The sequence below is a fragment of the Onychostoma macrolepis genome, chromosome 12 (assembly GCF_012432095.1).
Source record: "Onychostoma macrolepis isolate SWU-2019 chromosome 12, ASM1243209v1, whole genome shotgun sequence".
Taxonomy (NCBI): Eukaryota; Metazoa; Chordata; class Actinopteri; order Cypriniformes; family Cyprinidae; genus Onychostoma; species Onychostoma macrolepis.
The window spans coordinates 18,436,548-18,458,942 of NC_081166.1; the positions used below are offsets into that span (position 1 = coordinate 18,436,548).

The 22,395-nt window shown below is 37.7% G+C and overlaps 1 protein-coding gene across 2 annotated transcripts in view; it reads right to left on the bottom strand.

The window, feature by feature from the left end:
• svild (supervillin d) overlaps window positions 1–22,395 on the bottom strand; it is a 55,697-nt gene that overhangs the window by 11,290 nt on the left and 22,012 nt on the right. For both annotated transcript variants that reach the window (XM_058793470.1, XM_058793471.1), the window contains 12 exons: window positions 21,317–21,489; window positions 20,089–20,244; window positions 19,863–19,999; window positions 18,851–18,998; window positions 18,455–18,600; window positions 18,166–18,341; window positions 17,288–17,423; window positions 16,902–17,199; window positions 5,275–5,532; window positions 4,962–5,169; window positions 4,741–4,874; window positions 326–481 (listed from right to left, as the gene is read on the bottom strand). In XM_058793470.1, the coding sequence (XP_058649453.1) occupies window positions 326–481; window positions 4,741–4,874; window positions 4,962–5,169; window positions 5,275–5,532; window positions 16,902–17,199; window positions 17,288–17,423; window positions 18,166–18,341; window positions 18,455–18,600; window positions 18,851–18,998; window positions 19,863–19,999; window positions 20,089–20,244; window positions 21,317–21,489 (2,126 nt within the window). The remainder of the gene's footprint in view (window positions 1–325; window positions 482–4,740; window positions 4,875–4,961; window positions 5,170–5,274; window positions 5,533–16,901; window positions 17,200–17,287; window positions 17,424–18,165; window positions 18,342–18,454; window positions 18,601–18,850; window positions 18,999–19,862; window positions 20,000–20,088; window positions 20,245–21,316; window positions 21,490–22,395) is intronic.

Sequence of the window (22,395 nt, forward strand, 5' to 3'; positions counted from 1 at the left end):
GGTTTGAGAAATTCAGCTTATCATCAATTACAACTCCAAGGTTTCTGGCTTTTAATATGCATTATACAGAGGCAAGATGAAAAGAAAAAAATACCATCTAAACTTTTCTAAAGACAGTAAGTTTCCCTCAGACATACATTCATATAAACTCCTACACCTAATTGAATGTTTAGCATCTCAACCGATTTGAATCGTCACATATTTTAATCGATTTTTAACCAGCTCGCGGTTAATCGTTACACCCCTAGCAACACATAATACAATATCACTGTCAATTCACATTATAAGAATCCATGATTACAGTACATGTAATGACATTATATACCAGGCTGAGGGGCCGAATACAAGCTCTCCTGAAGGAATGGCATGGCCATTGCAGTTCCTATCACTTGGGCGGGCCCATACTGCTCCTCTGCCTGAAAAGTCCCACCGCTGGCACTCAGACGGAAAAGACGTGGTGTGAAATTATACTTACCTGGATCTGCAAGCACACAAAGACAATTATATTTGTAAATAGAGCTGAATCAGACCAAAATCATACAGTCTCATGGGCTCTGTTTCAAAACTTAGTGAGCCGCCAACACTGGCAGCATGTAATCTAACTAATTTGATCGTTCGCTTTTAAAATCGCGAGTGCAACACGCATGCAGCGCGTTAGCTTGTCACTCGCGGTTCCATTCGCATTTATATTCACGCCTACTATTGTTTTCTTTTCTTTTTTTTCCCCTCGCTCTTCGTTTTCATTTCTCTCTCGCTCCGTTTTTCACAAGTTCATCAAACAACAGTGGTAAGTGGTAAGTTAAGTTGGTATCATGCATCAATCACGGTGAGTAATGGCTTCTCCTGCAATTGCTGTTTGCACTGTTTGCCACATGTACAGTTCATCTGTCTCTGTCAGCAGCGAGGGATTCACGTGTGATAAATGCAGGGAAATAGTCAGGCTGACAGAGAAGGTTTTAGAACTAGAGGCACGCATCCAAACTTTAGTTGAGGATAGTAAGAATGTGAGGGCTGTAGATACTGCTTTGGATGCGACTAGCTCACGGAGTCCTGTACATTTTTCGGTTCCGGTTGAGCCCGTGCAGCAGGGCAACTGGGTGACTGTGAGGCGGCCTAGTCGCGGGTCAAAACACCAGATAAAGTCTTAATTGTTGGTGATTTTAATATCCATGTTGATAATGAAAAAGATTTGTTGGGATCAGCATTTATAGACATTCTAAACTCTATTGGTGTTAAACAACACGTGTCAGGACCTACTCATTGTCGAAATCATACACTAGATTTAATACTGTCACATGGAATTGATGTCAGTGGCATTGAAATTTTGCAGCAGAGCGATGATATCTCAGATCATTATCTAGTCTCCTGTATATTCCATATAGCTAAAGCTGTAAAGCCAACTCCTTGTTACAAATATGGTAGAACCATCACTTCTACCACAAAAAAAAACTGCTTTATAAATAATCTTCCTGACTTATCTCAGTTCCTCAGCATATCCAATAGCTCAGAACAACTTGATGATGTAACATAAACTATGGACTCTCTCTTCTATAGCACTTTAGATACGGTTGCTCCTTTATGCTTAAGGAAGATTAATACCGTGGTATAATGAGCACACTCGTGCCCTAAAGAGAGCAGCCCGGAAAATGAAGCGCAGCTGGAGGAAAACAAAACTAGAGGTATTGCGTATTGCTTGGCGGGAAAGTACCCTATCCTACAGAAAAGCATTAAAAACTGCTAGATCTGATTACTTTCCGTCTCTTCTAGAAGAAAACAAACAAAACCCCCTGTATTTATTCAATACAGTGACTAAATTAACGAAAAATAAAGCATCAACAAATGTTGGCATTTCCCAAGAGCACAGCAGTAATGACTTTATGAACTACTTTACTTCCAAGATCGATACCATCAGAGATAAAATTGTAACCATGCAGCCGTCAGCTACAGTATCACATCAGATAGTGCACTATAGATCTCCTGAGGAACAATTCCATTCATTCTCTACTGAAGGAGAGAAAGAATTGTATAAACTTGTAAAATCATCTAAACCAACAACATGTATGTTAGACCCTATTCCATCTAAACTACTAAAAGAGCTGCTTCCAGAAGTCATAGATCCTCTTTTGGCTATTATTAATTCATCATTGTCATTAGGATATGTCCCCAAAACCTTCAGATTGGCTGTTATTAAGCCTCTCATTAAAAAACCACAACTTGACCCCAAAGATCTAGTTAATTACAGACCGATCTCAAATCTCCCTTTTCTGTCAAAGATACTAGAAAAGGTAGTATCCTCACAATTATATTCCTTCTTAGAGAAAAATGGTATCTGTGAGGAATTCCAGTCAGGATTTAGATTGTATCATAGTACTGAGACTGCTCTCATTAGAGTTACAAATGACCTGCTTCTATCATCTGATCGTGGTTGTATCTCTTTATTAGTTCTACTGGATCTTAGCACTGCATTCAACACTACATTCACAACATTCTTTTGAACAGACTAGAAAACTTTGTTGGCATTAGTGGAAGTGCCTTATCATGGTTCAAATCGTACTTATCTGACCGCCATCAGTTCGTAGCAGTGAATGAAGAGGTATCATATCGATCACAAGTGTGGAGTGCCTCAAGGCTCAGTACTAGGGCCGTTACTTTTCACGCTTTACATGTTACCCTTGGGAGTTATTATCAGGAGACATGGTGTTAGCTTTCACTGTTATGCTGATGATACTCAGCTCTATATTTTTTCGCGGCCCGGTGAATCACACCAAATTGAGAAACTAACGGAATGCATAGTCGATATAAAAAACTGGAAGACGAGTAATTTCTTACTGCTAAACTCTAAAAAACAGAGGTGTTAATTATCGGACCTAAAAACCCCACATGTAATAACCTAGAACACTATCTAACACTTGACAGCTGCTCTGTCAATTCTTCTTCATCAGTTAGGAACCTAGGTGTGCTGTTTGATAGCAATCTTTCATTTGAAAGCCATGTTTCTAGCATCTGTAAAACTGTGTTTTTCCATCTCAAAAACATATCTAAATTGCGACCTATGCTTTCAACGTCAAATGCAGAAATGCTAATTCATGCGTTTATGACCTCAAGGTTAGACTACTGTAATGCTTTATTGGGTGGTTGTTCTGCACGCTTGATCCAATTTTGGATTGGTCCAAAATGCAACAGCTAGAGTCCTTACTAGAACCAGGAAGTATGACCATATTAGCCCGGTTCTGTCAACACTGCACTGGCTCCCTATCAAACATTGGATAGAATTTAAAATCTTGTTAATTACTTATAAAGCCCTGAATGGCTTAGCTCCTCAGTACTTGATAACTTGAGACTTGAGAAGTTCGCTGCGTTCTCAAAACTCTGGCCATTTGATAATACCTAGAATATCAAAATCGACTGCGGGCGGCAGATCCTTTTCCTATTTAGCAAACAAACTCTGGAACAATCTACCTAACACTATTCGGGAGGCAGACAAACTCTGGCAGTTTAAATCTAGATTAAAGACACATCTCTTTAACCTGGCTTACACATAACACACTAATACGCTTCTATTATTCAAATTCGTTAAAGGATTGTTAGGCTGCATTAATTAGATCAACCGGAACCGGGAACACTCCCCATAACACACAATGTACTCGTTACATCATAAGAAGAAGAAGGTGTCCCCGACTAAAGATTTTCATAGTCAAATCGGAATTTTCGAATCGACCGATAGTCGAATCATATGTTTGGGGGTGGGTCCAAAATACATTACTAAGAATCAAGTCAGACATTGTACAGTCATAATTATTGACGTTAACACACAGGGAAAATGTGTAACGGACACCTCACAGATAAAAAAAATAATGTTTTATGTTTTGATTAAAAGATAGTTAACATTAAACGTCAGCAAAACCCAAAGAATTCACAACATTTTTTACAATAGTGCTCTCATTATAACATTATGTACCTATATGACAGTAGTTATTAATGTTCTGTTAATGTTATCTGTCTATAAAAAAAATAAAATAAAATAAAAAATAAAATAAAATAAAATCAATCTTCATGTATTTTACAACACTTTAGCATGTTATTCTTATCACATTATAGCATTTCGCTGTCCGATGGTCATGGCTTAACTTTGCAAATTCTAGTATTGCATCACTATTTCATCCTTCTCATGGGCATTTAATCATTTTTGACATTTCAGTCTGAGGTTAATCCCTTTTTTGGCTTATTTTATCTGTAAAATAAAACCTGATTAATAATTATGCACATATAAGGAGTTTTTCACTTCCAGCCTTCATGGACAATTATATATCACTTATAAATGATTAAATACAAAATTAATAGTAGCTATTAAGATTAATGTGGTTTGGAATTGGTAAAATGTGCTTGGAAAAAAAATATGATCAGAATATCAACTTGCATAATAATTATGCACGCACTGTAAAAAGATGGCAGGCATTGTTGCACTCTATTGAAATCAGTGGTTAGTCAAGTATATCAATTAATATAAATTGTTAGGCACAAAGTTGCTGCCTAGATGGAGTGTTTAAAATCAGTCACTTAGATTTCATTTCAGATGCTGCCTTCCTCTGTTGGCAGTAGACAGCTCACTAGATTTGGAACAGAGCCATGGCATCATAAGGACATACAGTATTATGCATGTATATGTTATAATAAAATAATTTAACAACATAAAGAACAAAGAAACATAGGTTGTTTAGAAATAAACATTTTCTTTTGTACCTTGCAGCATGCAGTCATAGGATTTCCTGTCCTGCTTGCCAAGAGCATCCCAGAATTCCTTGGGCTCAGTTCCTTCCTCTATCTCATGCACTTTCAAACTGCTGTTGCTGTTCAAACCCAGCTCACAAGCACAACTGTAAAATGCATATATACACAAAAATCACCATATTGTTATCACATTTCTGTTCAGAAAGTGTGAATCAATGGATAAATCTGCTCACGTTTGAGTGAGGCGCTCCACGGTCCTCTTGCCCACTTTCCAGGCACCTGGATAAGACTTACAGCCATGCCACAAGTAGAGCTGTCCCTTCTGTACCCCCAGCAGAAGCAAACTAGCTCGAGAGCGCAGACTGGCACAACAGCACTCTACTTCAACCAGTGAGCCTTCCATCTCTGTCTCTCCACGCACACAGAATAAACGCCAGTCTCCTGACAGGAAAATTTTTTTTTATTAAAATCACACATACGATGCAATTACTGTATATTCTAAAAGAGGTCTGGTAAATATCGCTCATTGTTTTCTTTGTTTATTACCCGTGTTTTTGGAGCTATCGTCCCTGGAGCCCCGGTGGATGACTAGCCCTCCCTGGAAGAGTTGGAGGAAGCAGGGCGATTCTTTTCCCTGTGTGACAAGTACTTGCGCCCCCCTGTGGTTGCCCAGCTCTACCGTCATGAGGGCAGATGTGCCACGCCCACTGACACTAGAGTGACGTCCCTGCCAAAAGAAGCATGCTGTGCGTTCCCTGCCTGGGCCAGCTGCACTAATTTCACCAGGCTTTTGTCTCTTACCCACTGCGAACACATGCGATAAAATATTTAGCACCTTATTCAGCTTCTACTGAATTATGCAGTTTTCACAATTGATACAATTGCTTGAGTCCGAACTGAATGTGATGTTACCTTCTCCTTGCTGGTCTGTTTTCATCATAAACAATTAAAATTATATGCATATAGGAAAAAAAACAAAAAGTACTGCAAAAAATATGGAAACCATTTCAGAATTCTTTAATAAATAGAAAGATCAAAAGTACAGTATTTATTTGAATTAGTAACATTTTTAATGTCTTTAAGGTCACTTTTGATCAATTTAATGTGTCCCTGCTGAATAAAAATATAGATTTTTAATGATAATCTGTGGATACTCAGGCATGTGATCATCTAGAGACAAAAGAAAAGTACCTGCCAAAAGTTTGGAAACATTACAATTATTAATGATTCTGAAATAAATATCATCAAGGCTGAATTTATTTGATTAAAATAAAGTAAAAAAAGCACAAAAAAAAAGCAATATTGTGAAATATTATTACAAATTTAAAAAACAAAAAGTTTTCAATTTTAATATATTATAAAATGTAATGTTATTCCTGTGATGCAAAACAGGATTTTCTTCATCATTACTCCAGTTTTCAGTGTTGCATGATCTTTTAGAAATCATTACAATTTATTTGACTCTCAAGAAACATTTCTGATCATTATCAATGTTGAAAACAATTTTGCTGCTTCATATTTTGTGTGGAAATTGTAATAAACATTATTTTTCAGGATTTTTTGATAAACAAAGTTTAACAAACATCATTAATTTGCATTTATCAGATATATTAATGAAATTTGTTAATGCATTTATTAAATAGAAATCATTTTAAATGTCTTCATTCACTTTTTTATCACTTTCATGCATGATGAATAAAATTATTAATTTCTCTCTTTTTTTAAATCTTAAACAAGTGTTTAAGTGGTATCATTGTTTCCACAACAATATTAAGCAGCAAAACTGTTTTTAACATTGACAATAATGAGAAATGTTTCTTGAGCAGCAAATCAGCATTAGAATGATTTCTGAAGGATTATGTGACTCTGAAACTTCTCTTTGTAAACAACAACAGATTTATAAATGTTTCTAATGATGAATGTTGAGTTCCCAAATGCAAATTAAAGCAGCTCAAACCAAGCGCAGCGCAGCTAGTACTAACAGTGAATCGAAACTAAAACAGTACTGTAATAGAGTGGGGGAACTATGATGTCACTTTGTAGGCGAAAACCCGGAAGCGAGTTAGCAGTTTAGCACTTCCGGTTCCATCGTCCCAGAGTCAATGGGTTTTTTGTTTGGTTAAATCCCCTAAAATAAGGTCCGTGGTTCGCACAAGCTCAAGATACTTTCACGTTTTATTCTACGACATAAAACACACCAGTTACACCCCACTCGTGATTTTTTTAAGCAGTTACGTTGCTTAAAAAAGACCGTTGCTAACAAGTTGCTAAATGGGACTACAGGTGCTGTCGGAGACATTCAACGTCATCACTCTGAACAGTTTATCAATTTACAGTATTTTCCAGATGTAGCATAATTTGTAATACAATTAATTTTAGAATAACCAATGAGTTTCCCGCATTCTGTATTTTTGTTCGACAATGTTTTTTTTTGCTTTGCCCCGAAATGCGACAGGTCTTCGGATTTAAGAAGCTTGTTTTATCGCTTTTCTACTGATGCGGAGACTCTGGGTTCAGACCATAACGCAAACTCATATTACGATTATTACAGGTAAACACCACATTTACCGGATTTACTTGGTGAAAGTGAAACTTTAATGATGCATAGTGCTTAAAGCCACGTTAAAATTAAATGTTTACGGCAACATGAAGCTGTTAGAAAGCATATAGATTGAGGATTTCCTAGAAGCAAGGATAAAATAACATTTTGTGTATCCACCCTAACAAAATTATAGCTGAAATGTGGTACTTTGTTCACTACAATAAGTTTACATTTACATTTACATTTATGCATTTAGCAGACGCTTTTATCCAAAGCGACTTACATTGCATTCAAGTTACAGTTTTTACATTTTATCAGCTTAATCTTTTAAAAGTTTAATCTTACCATATCCAAAAACTCGCTCACTCTGCTGTTATTTAAAAGATGAAATACGCGGGGATACATTTTTAATTAAAATATTCATATTAATCAAGGATTTATTGACTTTTAATGCACCTTATTTTGAAATGTACAGAAATACGTGCTTTAAATGTCTTTAGTTAAGATTATTTGATTTATTCACTATACTTATTTATTACTAATGTCTCATTTCAGTTTTAGTTTGGCTCTAGTTTTCTATTTATTCCAGTTTATATGAAACGGTTCATGTAGTGTGGATTAAAATTCATATATAAATCCTTTTCACTGAACGTGTTAAAAATAAGTTTGAAACTGTTGTCAGGAGCGCGGTGGTGTTGACGCTGAAAGCGAGCGACCGTGGTGCTGTAGTTCGTTTATAGTAAGTTTAGCTTTTCAGTTCTGGCGCTTTTATTTAGGCTTCAAAATTTGTCAACGTTATATTATTTTGTGAAGATAATCTTGATGGACAAAACATGTATGTTTCATGAACTATGATTGAACACAGAGCTTATTTTTTGCGATAATCCAAAAGCCTATGGAAAAATCCCATTGGCTTTTTGTCGAGGGAACCAGTTTCATGCTAACAGCCAATCCGCCTACAAAATGACGTCATAGTTCCTCCACTCTATAGCAGACATGTAGCGCGTCAGACTACAGCCTATTATATAATTACATCACAACCATAGAGAATGGGAACCTACGTCACGCCGCGTTGGATTCCGCCATGTTTTAGGTCATGCTCAGGAGCACACAGCGTAAACAAATGCAAATCACCACAGAAAAAGCCGACCGTTTTATATTCATATTTTTTGAAAAACATATTACATATGCTTAGAATAAAACGGACTAATATGTAAATCTCTTTAAAAAAAAAAAAAAAAGTTTGTCTGAGAGGCTGCAAATATTCATTACTATTCAGTCTCCTTCACTACAGTGGTACTGAGGCTAACTGCTAAAACACTTACGACAATTAACCATGGTTTTACTATAGTAAACGTGTAGCGACCATAGACTGTAAAAAAAAATGGACGTAGTGTTTGTGACGTCACTCGTAGGTTTCTGAAGAGCATTTTTAAAGCCTAAAGTGGGCGGAGCTGACCGCTGCCATCTTGGCATAATCGAAAATGGGCAAAAAGGCGGGACGTGGGTGAAGCTTATGGAAGGCTGTTGGGGCCAAAACGTGTGGTACTAACGTGTTAACACGTATTTACACGTTAACATGCGATTTACGTGTTAACGCGGAAACTACGCATTAACACGTGATTACATGTTAACGCATACCTAAATTGTAGATGCGCCAGATGAGGTAGGCTCAACGTAATCATTAGGTAAGTGCTCATTCACAATCTTATGAATAATTAAAATAAAACGAAGATGCGCATCAGCACATTAATATTCATAAAAAGGATTACAAGCTGTTACGACAGGCAGTGTCAACGTGACATCACCCCTTCGTTTTATTTGAATTATACATGTTGTTGTGACCCAAGTACTACGCGGAGCATACGGTGAGTTTACTTAAAGCAACTATGACGTGCCAGGGACATCGACAGAAGGGCACATGGAAGAGCAAGGGGAAACACAACTGGAGGAGATCGCAGCAGAAGACAATGCGAAATAGGTTTGTTGGGAAAATGGCTTTGGGAATCATTCATTTTAACTGCGAACCACACTTTTAGACGAAACAACCAGGCTTGCCCAGATAGAGAAGATAACAAGGTAATATTTCTGGTACTATAAAAGGGATGTTTCAGTTGTAATTAATTTAAAAATATGAACGTTAATATAGCATAGTCTCATGTTCTGTATTTCAATATTAAAATATATTTAATTTCCTTGTTGATACTACCTTCAATCTATGATTTTACATTTTTGCTAATTATTATTATTATGTGTCAAATTATATTTCATCTGTCTGATTTCAGTTATTACTAATACAAGCCACTCTTGATTAATTTCTTTGCGTGTGTCCTTTGATTATTCACCATGTCTATGCACCATATAATGGAGGGCACATTCCTTGTCACATGTGGATCAAGGTAGGGGTTGGATGACTTGTTCAATTATTAAGTGAAGATACTTAATAGCTGTTAAATATCTCAGTTAGTTGGTAACAAAAACATAACCAAAATATTACTTTTCCTGGGGCACTGGGGTTTAGAAATTATTGATTTATTACATGAAATTAGTGTATCCAATGTTATCAAGTAATTTTAAGGTATTAGATATATCTTTTTAATGTATTTCAAATTCTACCCAGTGGTGTGTCAGGCACTATAACCCATCTGAGAAGGGGTGACAAAATATAGGACATGATAGCAACAAAAGACCTTATTTATATCTAAAACAGCAGCTCATTAACACAAGCTAATCTATGATATACATCTCTCATCTGTTTTCATTACAAGTTTGAACACTATGAGGTCTTGAAGTCAACAGCACTGCCTGCTCCATCTTCAGCAATGGTGAAAACAGCCCAAGGACAGCTTCTCGTAGCACCCCTAATTTCACCACCTGGATACATTTTACACAGACATTACAGCACCTGGAGGGAGTCTGTGGACCTTTACATTACATACTTGCATATCATTGCTCTTTTGTTGGTTTTGATCGCTTCTATTGTCCTCATTTGTAAGCCGCTTTGGATAAAAGCGTCTAGGATTTTCAAACTGTGGGTCGCCTCCACTTGTAGGTCGCAGAGTGGGACAAGGTGGGTTGCACAAAACAAAATTTGCGTTTCAATGACACACACACACACACACTCATACCAAGGCTTCATGATATACCAACATTAATTACGAATTGCAATATTCTTAGTGCGATTTTTAAACATGCGTTTGCGTGTTTTAAAGCGTGGGTGCGCACCGAGGGTCTCAGAGTGACGGTTCATTATTAAAAGGCTCGGTCTACATTATTAATTTTGTATATAATACACACACACCTTAGCAATTGAGAGCAGTTAGTCTCTGAAAAAAAAATTAATGTTATTTATTGTGATTAAATGTGAAAAAGGAGTCACATGTCTTGAGTGTGAATGCACTGAACTTTGAAAAGCACTGCAAAACAATGCACATAGCTGTTTCAGCTTCAAAACATTTAATGATGTTATGAAAAAGGCCCTTTAACAAATATTATGGATAGCGGTTGGATTATGAAAACAGAATATTGATATTTTGAAGTTTCAGTAAACAAATATTAATATTTAAATATGATACAGTATAAATGTACATACAAAAATACTGTTTGGAGAAATGTGTAATTAACCTTTTGTGTAATTAACCTATTGTAATTGTGAAATTGGTCATGATTTTCAGGGGCTGAAAAGTTATAATTTAAAAATACTTGAATACTAGTTGTGCTGTAATATTATATGCAGTTGTAGCCTACTTATGCCTGAAAAGACATTAAATTAAAATTAATTAAAAAACACCAGTAGATGGCGCTAAAGCTCAATGCCAGCACAAAATGATGCGTTAACACGCAACTACGTCCCACACGTTTTGGCCCCAATGGCCTTCCATAGAAGCTGAGCTGAAACCATGCCCGTCTATAGTGACAGCAGTGCTGCCGTGCAAAGACAAAACACCATAACTTAATTTTTGGTCGAAAATAAGTTATTGATCATTTTGGGGCATTCAAGACCTCCTTTATCATGTGTTTAAGTATCATGGAGAAAAGCTCCGGAGAAACCAAGGCAGAACACAGTATAACATCAGTTACAGCTCTTTGACTTTGTTTTTGAAAGCTCAAATTAAGTTACAGTGCTCTGCATTTGTTTGCATTCGTTCGTCAATACTGTGCCAGCCTGGAGTTATACGGTATTCTGCCTTTGTTTTACTGCCGCGTTTAAATTACGGTGTGACTTGTGTACTTTTATACATCTGTCGGCACTTCATTAGACGAACAAATTAGATTGCAATCTAACAAACTGTTCCATAAAACAAAGCACTGTACGCAAGCAACGACTAGATAACTTGGCAACAATAATTAATCGTAAATAATCTGTAAAGTTTTTATTTTTATTTTTATAATGCAGATTATTCACTCAGTGCCAGATGTCTGGGGCTTCACATTTCTGTACATGAGGACTCAAATGCCGTGATAGCGTATCACACATAAAATCAATAACTGTTCGCAATTAAATCCGTTTCCTTCCGTTTCTTGTAAATCGATAAAATCCATAGATGTATATAGCCTAGCCAATGATCACTAGATTTTATACAGATGTTATTCTGTAAATGGTGATCAGCACCCTATATAATGTGGAAGTTTCAGCCTTTTGCCTTGGCATGACATCTCACTGCAGACAGTGCAAAAGTTTCATTAAAATATCTAATTGCCAATCATTTTCATTAAAACATCTAATTGCCAGATTATCAGTGTCCTACCTATAAATATTTTTTTCTGTACAAATAAAAATCTTTAAAGCCATTTTTCTAATGGTGCGTTCACACCAGACGCGAATGAAGCGTTAAGCGCGAGTGATTTACATGTTAAGTCAATAGGCTTGTTTGAGATGAGCAAAATCTGCACAGAACCGATCACCGGTGATCGCCACGAGATGTATGCCGGTTAGAAAAGTGTCCGAGTTATGTCCGCCTTGCTCTGATGTCATGCTGACATGTGCCAAAAAACTCTTGCGACGGCGAGGCGGCTGTGTCGGATTGAGCAGTCACGCACAGTTGATCAAAAGAATGATGGGAAACGACTGACTGAAGGCATAGCTTAATGCTCATTGGTTCAGATAACCATGATGCTGTGTTCTCTTCTAAAATGTTTTATTTTTTAAATCTGATTTCATGCTATTATGTATTTAAATTGTGCATGAATATTCCCAAACACTATGACCTCTGTGTGAGATATGTGATTGTTGTCATATTTTCTATAAAAATCTAAAATATATGTTTGAATTAAAATAAAAATGGATTATAAATACGCCTTTCATATGGATTTAAATAGCAAGCACTTTGCATGTCTTGTTCATCATATTTATATTCATATAAAAGCAACAGAACTTTTTTTTCTAGGCTTGATTGTGTTTATGGGGTGCAGTCTAACGTGTTCATGCTTCATTTTTTTAAAAACGCATTATTTTTCATATAATTTACCTTTATTCCACACCACTCACTGTCACTTCTCTGACAAACGCCTCAATTATTTTCTGTTTTTATGAAGCCCCTCCCTCAGAAATACGTGATGGGCTCTGATTGGTTAGCTGGCTCAGTCTGTGATTCACTAAACCGGCGAGCGTGCGTCTAAATGTCCTGCCCCTCAGCGGCATGTGCTCCGGTTGTATTGTAAACAATGGCGTCGTCTATATTGCTTATCAATTTGAGCCCGATTGAGACGCAGAGGATATTAGTGAAGAGGATCGCGCAGAACCTGTGCAAGCACGGCTCTTAATGGTATGTTTGTTTGTTTGTTGTCTCATACTTTTAGATACGCTGTTATTATACTACTGCTTATGTTAGCTTTTAATATACTTTTTTTTAAAAGCTTTAATACAGTACGGCAACCGCACACGCGTCCATGTATAACGCTTCTCATTGCTATGTGAAAATGTATAATTGGAACAGTTTGTTGGAGAGATGTGAATGAGAGAGAGAGAGAGAGAGAGAGAGAGATGCAGAGCAGGGCGATGCGAGGAACAGTATTAAGAACCGCTGTTTTAGAACATTAATTTTGAAACGTGTGAATACATTAGAATCGTTAGAAGACAGAATCGCGATTCATATATGAATAGATTTTTATGTGCACCCCTAGTTTTCTCTTCCTCTTCTCTAAAGCAGCACAGCATGGCCTCGCCCCCTTCCTTACATGTTCCCGAGGGCGGGGTTTATCTGGGTCCGTGACGTATGAGATCCGGGAAGTAGTTCGTTGTAGTCCCTTACCAGCCGTTTTTGTAGGCATTAAACTTCCAGAATTTTAAAAGACGATATCTCTGTTTGCACTGAACTTTCAGCGCTGCAACTTTGCAGATATTGTTTATGCTCAAACAGCAACATTACACACTAACTAAAGTTAAAAAAGTGAAATTGCAATCAACCACCCCTTTAATGTTTATATGATTCAACTTAGATCGCGTTGGAATGATCAATTGCCATAGCCATCATCAATGTCTGCAGTTAAAACCTCTGCTTTTTCGGCATTCTAACGCGGAGAAAGCTTGTTTTTTTCACACCGGCCGTGCAAAGGGATATGGCAATTGATGATACAGTAAGCCTTAACCATTGCAACGCGATCTTAAGTAGAATAATATAAACAATAAATAATATAAAACGTCTACATTCACTACCACTCAGTCTCCGCTATAGCTCCCGTGACCTAAATTCCCAGAATGCATTTCCGCTATGACGACACATTCCCAGACTCTATAGACCAGTGTTTCCCAACCACTGTGCGCACACTAGTGTGCCGTGACAGGTTTTCGGGTGTGCTGTGGAAAATTATCTAAAACTTCCATATCTCTATTATATTTTGTTATTATTATTTTAAATCAGTGCTATTGGTCATCGTTATGTCTGTTTGTGGGGTTTACAAATATTTAACCAATGAAAAGCATTCAAAAGAGCTTGTGACTAAACCTCGTAACGCCATTGGATCCTCAAATTGTCAGTCAAACCTCATAACTCCACCCCACCTGAAGCACCGCGCCGCTTGAAGACAGACGTCTATTTCTTCACAATGCAAGGGTAAATAACTGATGTTTGAATAAGAGCAGCGTTTCCTTTACTCAAGAAACGCTGTCTATAAAGGCTAATATTTTTGTATGTTTAAAGAGAAGTCTGTCTTAGCATTTGCTGTCTAGTTGTAGCCAATACACTTTTGTACGTTTTAAATATCCTGTGCATAGCGGTTCGTCTTTTATATCGTGAGATTTTGGTCAAATGTACTTAACAAGAGAAACTGAGTGCCCATATAGCTAAAATAAACTGCAAACTATTGAAAACGGGATGCTCAGATGCGGCCGTTCTAATGATGGACAAAACACAGATATATATATATATATATATATATATATATATATATATATATATTACAGTGCTTAGTGGTGTGCCGTGGGATTTTTTACATATCAAAACTGTGCCGCTGCAGAAAAAAGGTTGGGAAACACTGCTACAGACTGTAAAAAAAAAAAAATGGACGATGCGTCTCCGCTTCCTTCCACTAGAAAAGTGAAGCGAATACATCTCAGTATGGCCGCTGCCATCTTGAGTAAATGACATAATTTGGAGCCCGAGTCTGTGCAGTAGAGTCGTGAGGTGGAGGCGCGGAATCAAACTCCCGCCCAAACTGCAGACCCAATCAACCATAACGACACGCCCCGTTTTTATAGCATCAAATTACTAGCTAAAATCAAAAGTATCACAAAAACAACTTTAAAGGTGATTTTCTCAATATTTAAATTTTTTTTTTGTGCCCTCAGATTCCAGATTTTCAAATAGTTGTATCTCAGCCAAATATTGTCCGATCCTAACAAACCATACATCAATGGAAAGCTTATTTATGCAGCGTTCGGAGGATGTATAAATCTCAATTTTGAAAAATGGACCCTTATGACTGGTTTTGTGGTCCAGGATCACATATATCAGCGTGATAACAACTACCTTAAATGACCAAAACCATATTTCGGAAAACTGTATTGGAAGTGTAATTTATTTTTTTATTTTGACTGAAGTCCCATTCGTTTACATGGAGAGGGCGGTGTTTATGACCTGTACTGCAGCCAGCCACCAGGGGGCGATCAAAGAGCCTGCAGCATCACTTTTAAGGACGAGTGAGACACACCCGATCACAACCATTGCGAATTTTATGACGGAACTAGCAATCCCAAATTCTCACTGCCATTCATAAAAAAAATTAGTAACACGTTTCAGCGCTGATTCTACTCGCATTTGACGCTTTGGATCATTTGAACACTTTTATCCACCTCTTTCTTCAACACGGAAGTAAGCCTATGGGTGAAACTTACAGTTCATTAGCCGCTATAGGTAAATAACGAGGAGAATAACAACTTGCAGTAAATGGTAAAACTGTTTGCACTACAAATCATAATTAAAGTTCCCCTGTAGTCAAATATTTTACTCCTTAAAACTTATCTTTGATCATCAAAATGACATATTTAAATGTTTTTTCTTGTGAAAATAATTTTCTCATGCTTTAAAATAGTTTGAATGTAACAACACCCTTGCCCCATTTACAATACGCTGATCTATGAATATGCAAATTAACCCCGCCTCCACTCAGTCACACCAGCCAGCGCCTCGATCCACTTAACTGTAGTAAACGCAAAACAATGGCATACACAGATAATGACTGATAAAACTGTGTTTTTACTAGCGGACAACTACAGTGAGTAATGTAACATTCGTTAAAGTTACTTGATGATGTGATCTCAAAATGCCTTGAAGACTCCAATGCAGCCGTTTGTGATTCTTGATTCGCGCCCGCGAGCATAAGTGTGTGACGTGCAGAAGCCGATGCGGGAGAGGTGGGTCTGACTCCGGGCTACTTTTACACTGTTGCCGCGGGTTATAATGCAAGTTAGCGATTCTAAATTTACATTAAACCACGGCTTCATGGGTTTTTGCTCTAACTTATGTTTGGTTTTGTGCTGGTATTGGTATATTTTGCATGCTAGTGATAGGAATCGGTCCCTTGACGTTGTGACGTAGCAACCCGAGGGCTGTTTCAAACCGCATTTCTGGGTCAGCCTTTGGGAAACTACAGTTTTAAGGAGAAAATACTCAGCAATGGTGTTGATTAATGGATTGGCACATGGTTTGTCTAAAAGCATATTAAAAACATCACATAGACAAATAAACAACATAAAAAACTTGATTTTCACTACAGGGGGACTTTAAGATAATACTTTAAAATAATATGATAAGACAACAATTTTCAATATCAAGCAGAAAAACAAACTGTTTTGTAAAGATAAAAATAGCTGGAGGCGATGAGACCGGAAGCTAGACCCATGGAATTTACAAATGGCCACACCCATTTTTAGGCAAGAAAAAGGTGGATATAACTGTCCTGCAGATGGCGCCGCGAGCTCATGCAGCGCTCTATGACCATTCCGTCCATGATGTTTTAGAAAACAATCTTTTCACAGTTTATTTTGGTAAAGGCCATTTGTGCGATTTCAATCATCATGCAAAAATCACATCCCTGATACTGAATCACTACATTTTTACTTGTATTTATCACGGTCATCTTACCAAGTGTAAAAGTAACATTACAGCTAAATTAAGTCCCATGTCTCACTCACCAACATTAGTGGCAGAGTATTTCCAGCGGATGACATAGGTCTCACCCTCGTGCAGCTGACCCACGCTCTCTGGCGGTATCTCAAAGTCATCAAACTCACGGATGTGCCATGCGTCCACAGCTAAGGTGGCCAGCTCAGCCTGCCGCCCATCCTCAGAAAGTACCAATCCATGACCTCTCTGCACATCCACACCCTCCAGCATCATCTTCACAGGGCCTGGCACTCCCGCCAGCATCTCTGTGACATCACATGGCTTCAGCTCAGAGTCACAGGTGGGAAGGTGCTGATAGACTGGACTCTGGAGAAAAAAAGACAAAATGCAGGTTGTCAGTGTCTTTTCAAACGAGAGAAGAAGTGTCTTTTTTCAGTGTCTCGATGTCTGTTACCTTCACCTCCTCCACCACTGGTTCATCCTTGGAGGGTTTCTCTGCCCAGTCTAAAAATTTCTCTCTGAACAGAGCAGTTTCATTGTGTTCTGACAGTCGACCAAACAGGGCCCAGCTCGGCCTGCCCTCACCTTGTCTGCACACAAACATAGACATAAGTATGAAAGAAAAGGAGTAGGATTTGGTTCCAATAACAGTTCTTAAATGACTGCATTTCTGAATTGAATGTAAAGAGAGAGAAAGACTGAACATGATGGAACAATACAAAGACAAACATACAACACATCTTTGTTGCATGGTCCTCTCTGGTTGCACACAAGTGTGCACGCAAAGCGACCAGTGTAGTACATTTTGTTAAAGAATGACTCTTATTTGACTGGCATTGACTAATTCAATCAAAAATAATTTGTCTCAATTTTATGAGACTGACTCACTGAATCATTTGGAGCAGATTAGAACTAGTAATTACAGACTTTACATGCACACTCAGTGTGTATTCGAAGATACAGAAAATTCAGAAAAAAAGGAAGTGCAACTAGAACCATCTGTCATGTAGTAAAGACATTTTAAAAAACAGAAACAAACAAACAAAAACAACACTTTAATTCAGCACTAATATGCTATAATCAAGTTAAACCACTTGGGGGCAGTATTGTTGTTGCTTATATCAGTCTGTTTGTGAGGTTACATGTGTCCTGGTTTTGATGGCAGTAATTCAGAGTTCAGCATTTTTTGAGAGATTAATCCAGAATTCTCTCAAAGCTCAAGACATTACCTACAAAATCATAATCTGCGAAGATGGGTCCAACAAGATTGTTTTTATCACCAACAGAGAACATGAGTTATGACCATGAATGGTCAGTAAAGAGTTCACTCACTTAGGGGTGTCTTTATTAGCTGAGGAGGGGTCAAGAGGGTTGACCCTGCAAGTGCTGTAGTCATACGCTCCACTCCAGATCTGTTTGCCCAACTGGACTGCCACCTTCCTGTCACTCAAAGGAACATCCTTTCCCGTCCAAACATACACCTCGCTACCGAAGTCAAACACCAGCGCCTACCACATATACTCTGAGTTAAGTTCAGTATAATGGGATTAAGCACAGTTCATCAAGAAACACAAACATGCACACACTAAACATCCACAACAATAGGCTATAAATGTCACACCTCCTTAGAGTTAAGAAGAGAGACACTGGGGATGGATGTGCAGGCCTCCTCATAAGGAACCAGCTTATCTTCCACCAGCCTGTAGACACAGTTTGACTCCACTACAGCACTTTCATATAGTTCATCTTCATCCGGCTCCCCTGCACCTAGTAAAAACACACACGGAAGCATGTTTAAAAAACAAAACAAAAAAAACAAACATCTACACAAAGGAAACTGGAACAGCTTGAAATTAACTTTATTATGAAGATAAACTGAAATCGATTATGTACCATGAGTGAATCGTCTGCTGGAGTAAATGGTCTGCTTATACACAATTAATAATCAGTCTGTTTACAGTGAGTGAAATATTGTCATTTAAACATTGGTGCTCCTTGTGCAGGGCCTGGCCTGTACCTCTGTAATCAGTCTTTCCTCCCAGCAGACTCCAGAATTCTTTGGCTGAACGGTTGTCTGTGTTGATTCCCTCCTCCAGCACAGTGACCTGGGGAGCTTTGCAGCCCAGATCTCTCTTCGTCTGGACATACTGAGCCATCTCTGAGCCCTGACAAACACACATAAGAAACAACATAGAATGTGAGCATAATTTGCAATTCAGCTTTATCTTTGACAACATCTTTACTGAGCTTTTTTATGTAGTTATGCTGTTATTGTTAATTAAAACAAGTAAAAATCATGATTGGTAAATGGAGTAAGACCAAATATAAATATTAGAGATAAAAAATTAATAAAAAAAAAAAAAAAAACCCTGCCCACACCACTTTTGCAGCGTTTTCCCAACACTGATGACTTCTAGATGCTTAACAGACAGTCAATCGTGTGCCTCGTATTCATGTGCGTTGGACAGTCACATAAACACTGTGTGTGGTATAAACAGCCATTTTGGCGTTTGAAGGGGAAATAGTCAAATGATGACACAAAATGTGTCAATTGGAATGAATAAGAGATTGTTTCATTCTTACCTTTATAGTCAGAAATGTCCATTCAGGAAATACTTGATAGTAGGCCTATAATCTGCAATATAGCCTATTGGGGATGTGCAATGCTAGAGCCATTATATAAACAGGCTGTGTGCTGCGCTCATCCAATCAATGATACTAACACCGCAAAATATGCAAAGAATGTTAACCGGAGTTTAGGAATGTACAGTCTGAAATGTCATTTTAAGAATACCCAGGATTAATTGATAAACCCCATGGTTTAGAACTATCCAGGGTTAACTACTGTATGCCAAGTGTAAAAAGACTTGCCCTGTAATAAATAAACTAAAGTACAAAAATTACTGAAACTAAAACTAATTCAAATGTATTTAAAAAAAGAATAAAAAATGACAAAAGCACATAGATTTATTAAAACAAACTAAAATCAACAGAAAATGGATATAAGTAGTAATAACAACCAGTAGTACCTTGGCTTTTTCAATTACATTGGCAAATTCTCCATTCCAGAAGAAGCAGTGTTTTGGAGTGATGAGCAGATAGCAGTCACCACTGTTCAGAGAGCGGGCTGTGGGTTCAACCAGACGCACCTGAACATGCCTGCGCCCTGTGTGAATTAATAAACAAGTGTTCAAAGCAGAACTTGCACATTTAAGAAGTAAAAACTATATTTTGCATGGCCCTTGACCACTTTACCTTTAATGTGGATGAGCATGAGCTTGTGGAAAGGCACAGCGCTGTTGTTGGTCACCACCTCTGTAGACTTTACACTCCGAAGATTGACTTTCTTAAAGTTTTCTTTGCTGGCCAGACCTGCCAGAGCAGTGTCTGCCAAATTTGAGTGCTTAGCCACTGAAGACACACAGAAGAGAGACATTTAAAATAAAATAACAGTGTTCATATTTGCTACATCACCATTATAACTGCTACTTCAATACAACGAGAGAAGACCGGAATGTGCAGCAAATTATCAGCATTAAGAAAGCATATGCTTTTAATCCCACCGGTCACAATAGTGAAAAAGGTTTTCATTTATAAAGCTCTAAAAACCTTACTCACTGATGTTTTAGTGCACTTCCTGCAAATATGGAAAAATAAAGGGTCTCAATTAAATATGTGCAGTTTCACATGATTAGTGCAAATTGCCACATGACCAGAGCAGTTTATTTCCTGTTTGCACCTTGAGAAGATTATAACTGCATCAAAGCTCCAAAACGAAAGGCTATTAAAGTATATTAACATAAAGATATGACAAAGATTTTTGGTACACATTATCTTTAAGGTGTCTAGTATTAATATATGAATTCACATATATTCAGTTTTGTTGAGTGTGGTCATAGAATGAGTAAACATCATGATGGTCACAATAGTGACTGGTGGGATAACAGTGAACTTAGGTATGCAATATAAATCCAATTGCAGTTGTTAGTGAAAATTACACTAAAATGTTGCAATGACAAAATATTGCACTAAATAAAAAATTTTAATGTTACAAAAAATTTAAAATATTGATGTTGTAATAGTGGTTGCACTAATATAAAATTTGATGTTATATTTAACAAAAAAGTAACAATTTTGAAATGCATTGATGGTTGAATTTCTTTGTCTTTTATCTCAGTGTTCCTATCAATGTTGTATAAGGTTTTTTATGCATAATAGTAACCCTAGAATGTGATCAAACAGTTTAAAATAGCTGGGCTAAGATATATAACAATTTCTATGACTGCAGAAATATGTTAATTCAGTACACACATCCCACCGGTCACAATTGTGACCGATCATAAAACAAAACACACTTTTCCAAAAAAAAAAAAAAAATTATATATATATTATTTAAAAGGGTTACTAATGACACATCATTTGGATATTTTCATGTCTGGGGGAAAAATAAAAATACACCACAAAATGTAAATAACAAACTTACTCCGCTCCATTTGTATCCTTTTGGTCTCCACGGAGGCCACGTTGAGTCTCTGCTCAGTGTAAGCCTGTCTGAGGTCATCTCGTGCTGCCAGGGCACGGAGAGGGTTTCTCGAGCTCTTGGTTCTCCTGCAGGGCCGCACTGAGCGCTTGTGTTCCTCAACTGCTGATGTTAGTCTGCAGTTAATCAACAACACATTCATGAGAGCAAGAACAAAGGCTGCGTTTACACGACAACGATGTAGTCAAAAACTGAAGTTTTTCCCTTGTGTTTTAAAAAAGTTTCACGTATAGACGACAACGTTTTCAAAACGATTCGAGTTTACACATATCTGCGAAAACAGCCAAAAACGCTGTATTACGTATGCAAGGCCAGTAGTTGGCACTGTCACCTTGTTGGTGAACAGTACCTTCTTCTTTTTCTTCTTCTGTGGAAGTAAATAGTACCTGTAGGGAAGTGACGATTATATGTTGTATATGATATGATATATGATATATGACTACGTCAGACTTCGTACTTCCGCTCAATTTCAGTTCGCTTCTGTACTCAGTCTGATATAGCAAACCAGCTCCCACATTATCTCCGGCTCCGCACCAGCCTTCCAACCAAGGAACAGAGGGCAGGCTGAGAGCCTTAATGTAGACACTAAGCACCAAATTTAAGATTGTAGTTTAGGTTAGGGAAATCTAAAACGACAGCGGACATGGAGACACGGGATGCTATTCGCTCTGTTGTGGAGAATATTCCCTGCATTTGCCAATTGAAGCCTGAACAAGAAGAGTGTTTGGTTCACATTTTGAATGGAGGTGATGTTGTGGCCCTACTCCCGACAGGTTTTGGGAAAAGTTTAATTTATCAACTGTTACCGATCGTCAGCGAGAAACTGGGGAGGCCAAAGTCCGGCAAGGCAATAATTGTGGATGTGTAGATTTACTTCACATCGTTCACAGCCATCTTCACTCTGGTATTTCGCTCGATGGTTTTGTTTTCGCCGCATACCTGTGTTTACAGCGGACGTTCGAGGCAGCTGAGCCGGCGCATAACATACATCATAACCAGGGGTGCAACTGTCGAGGGGTATA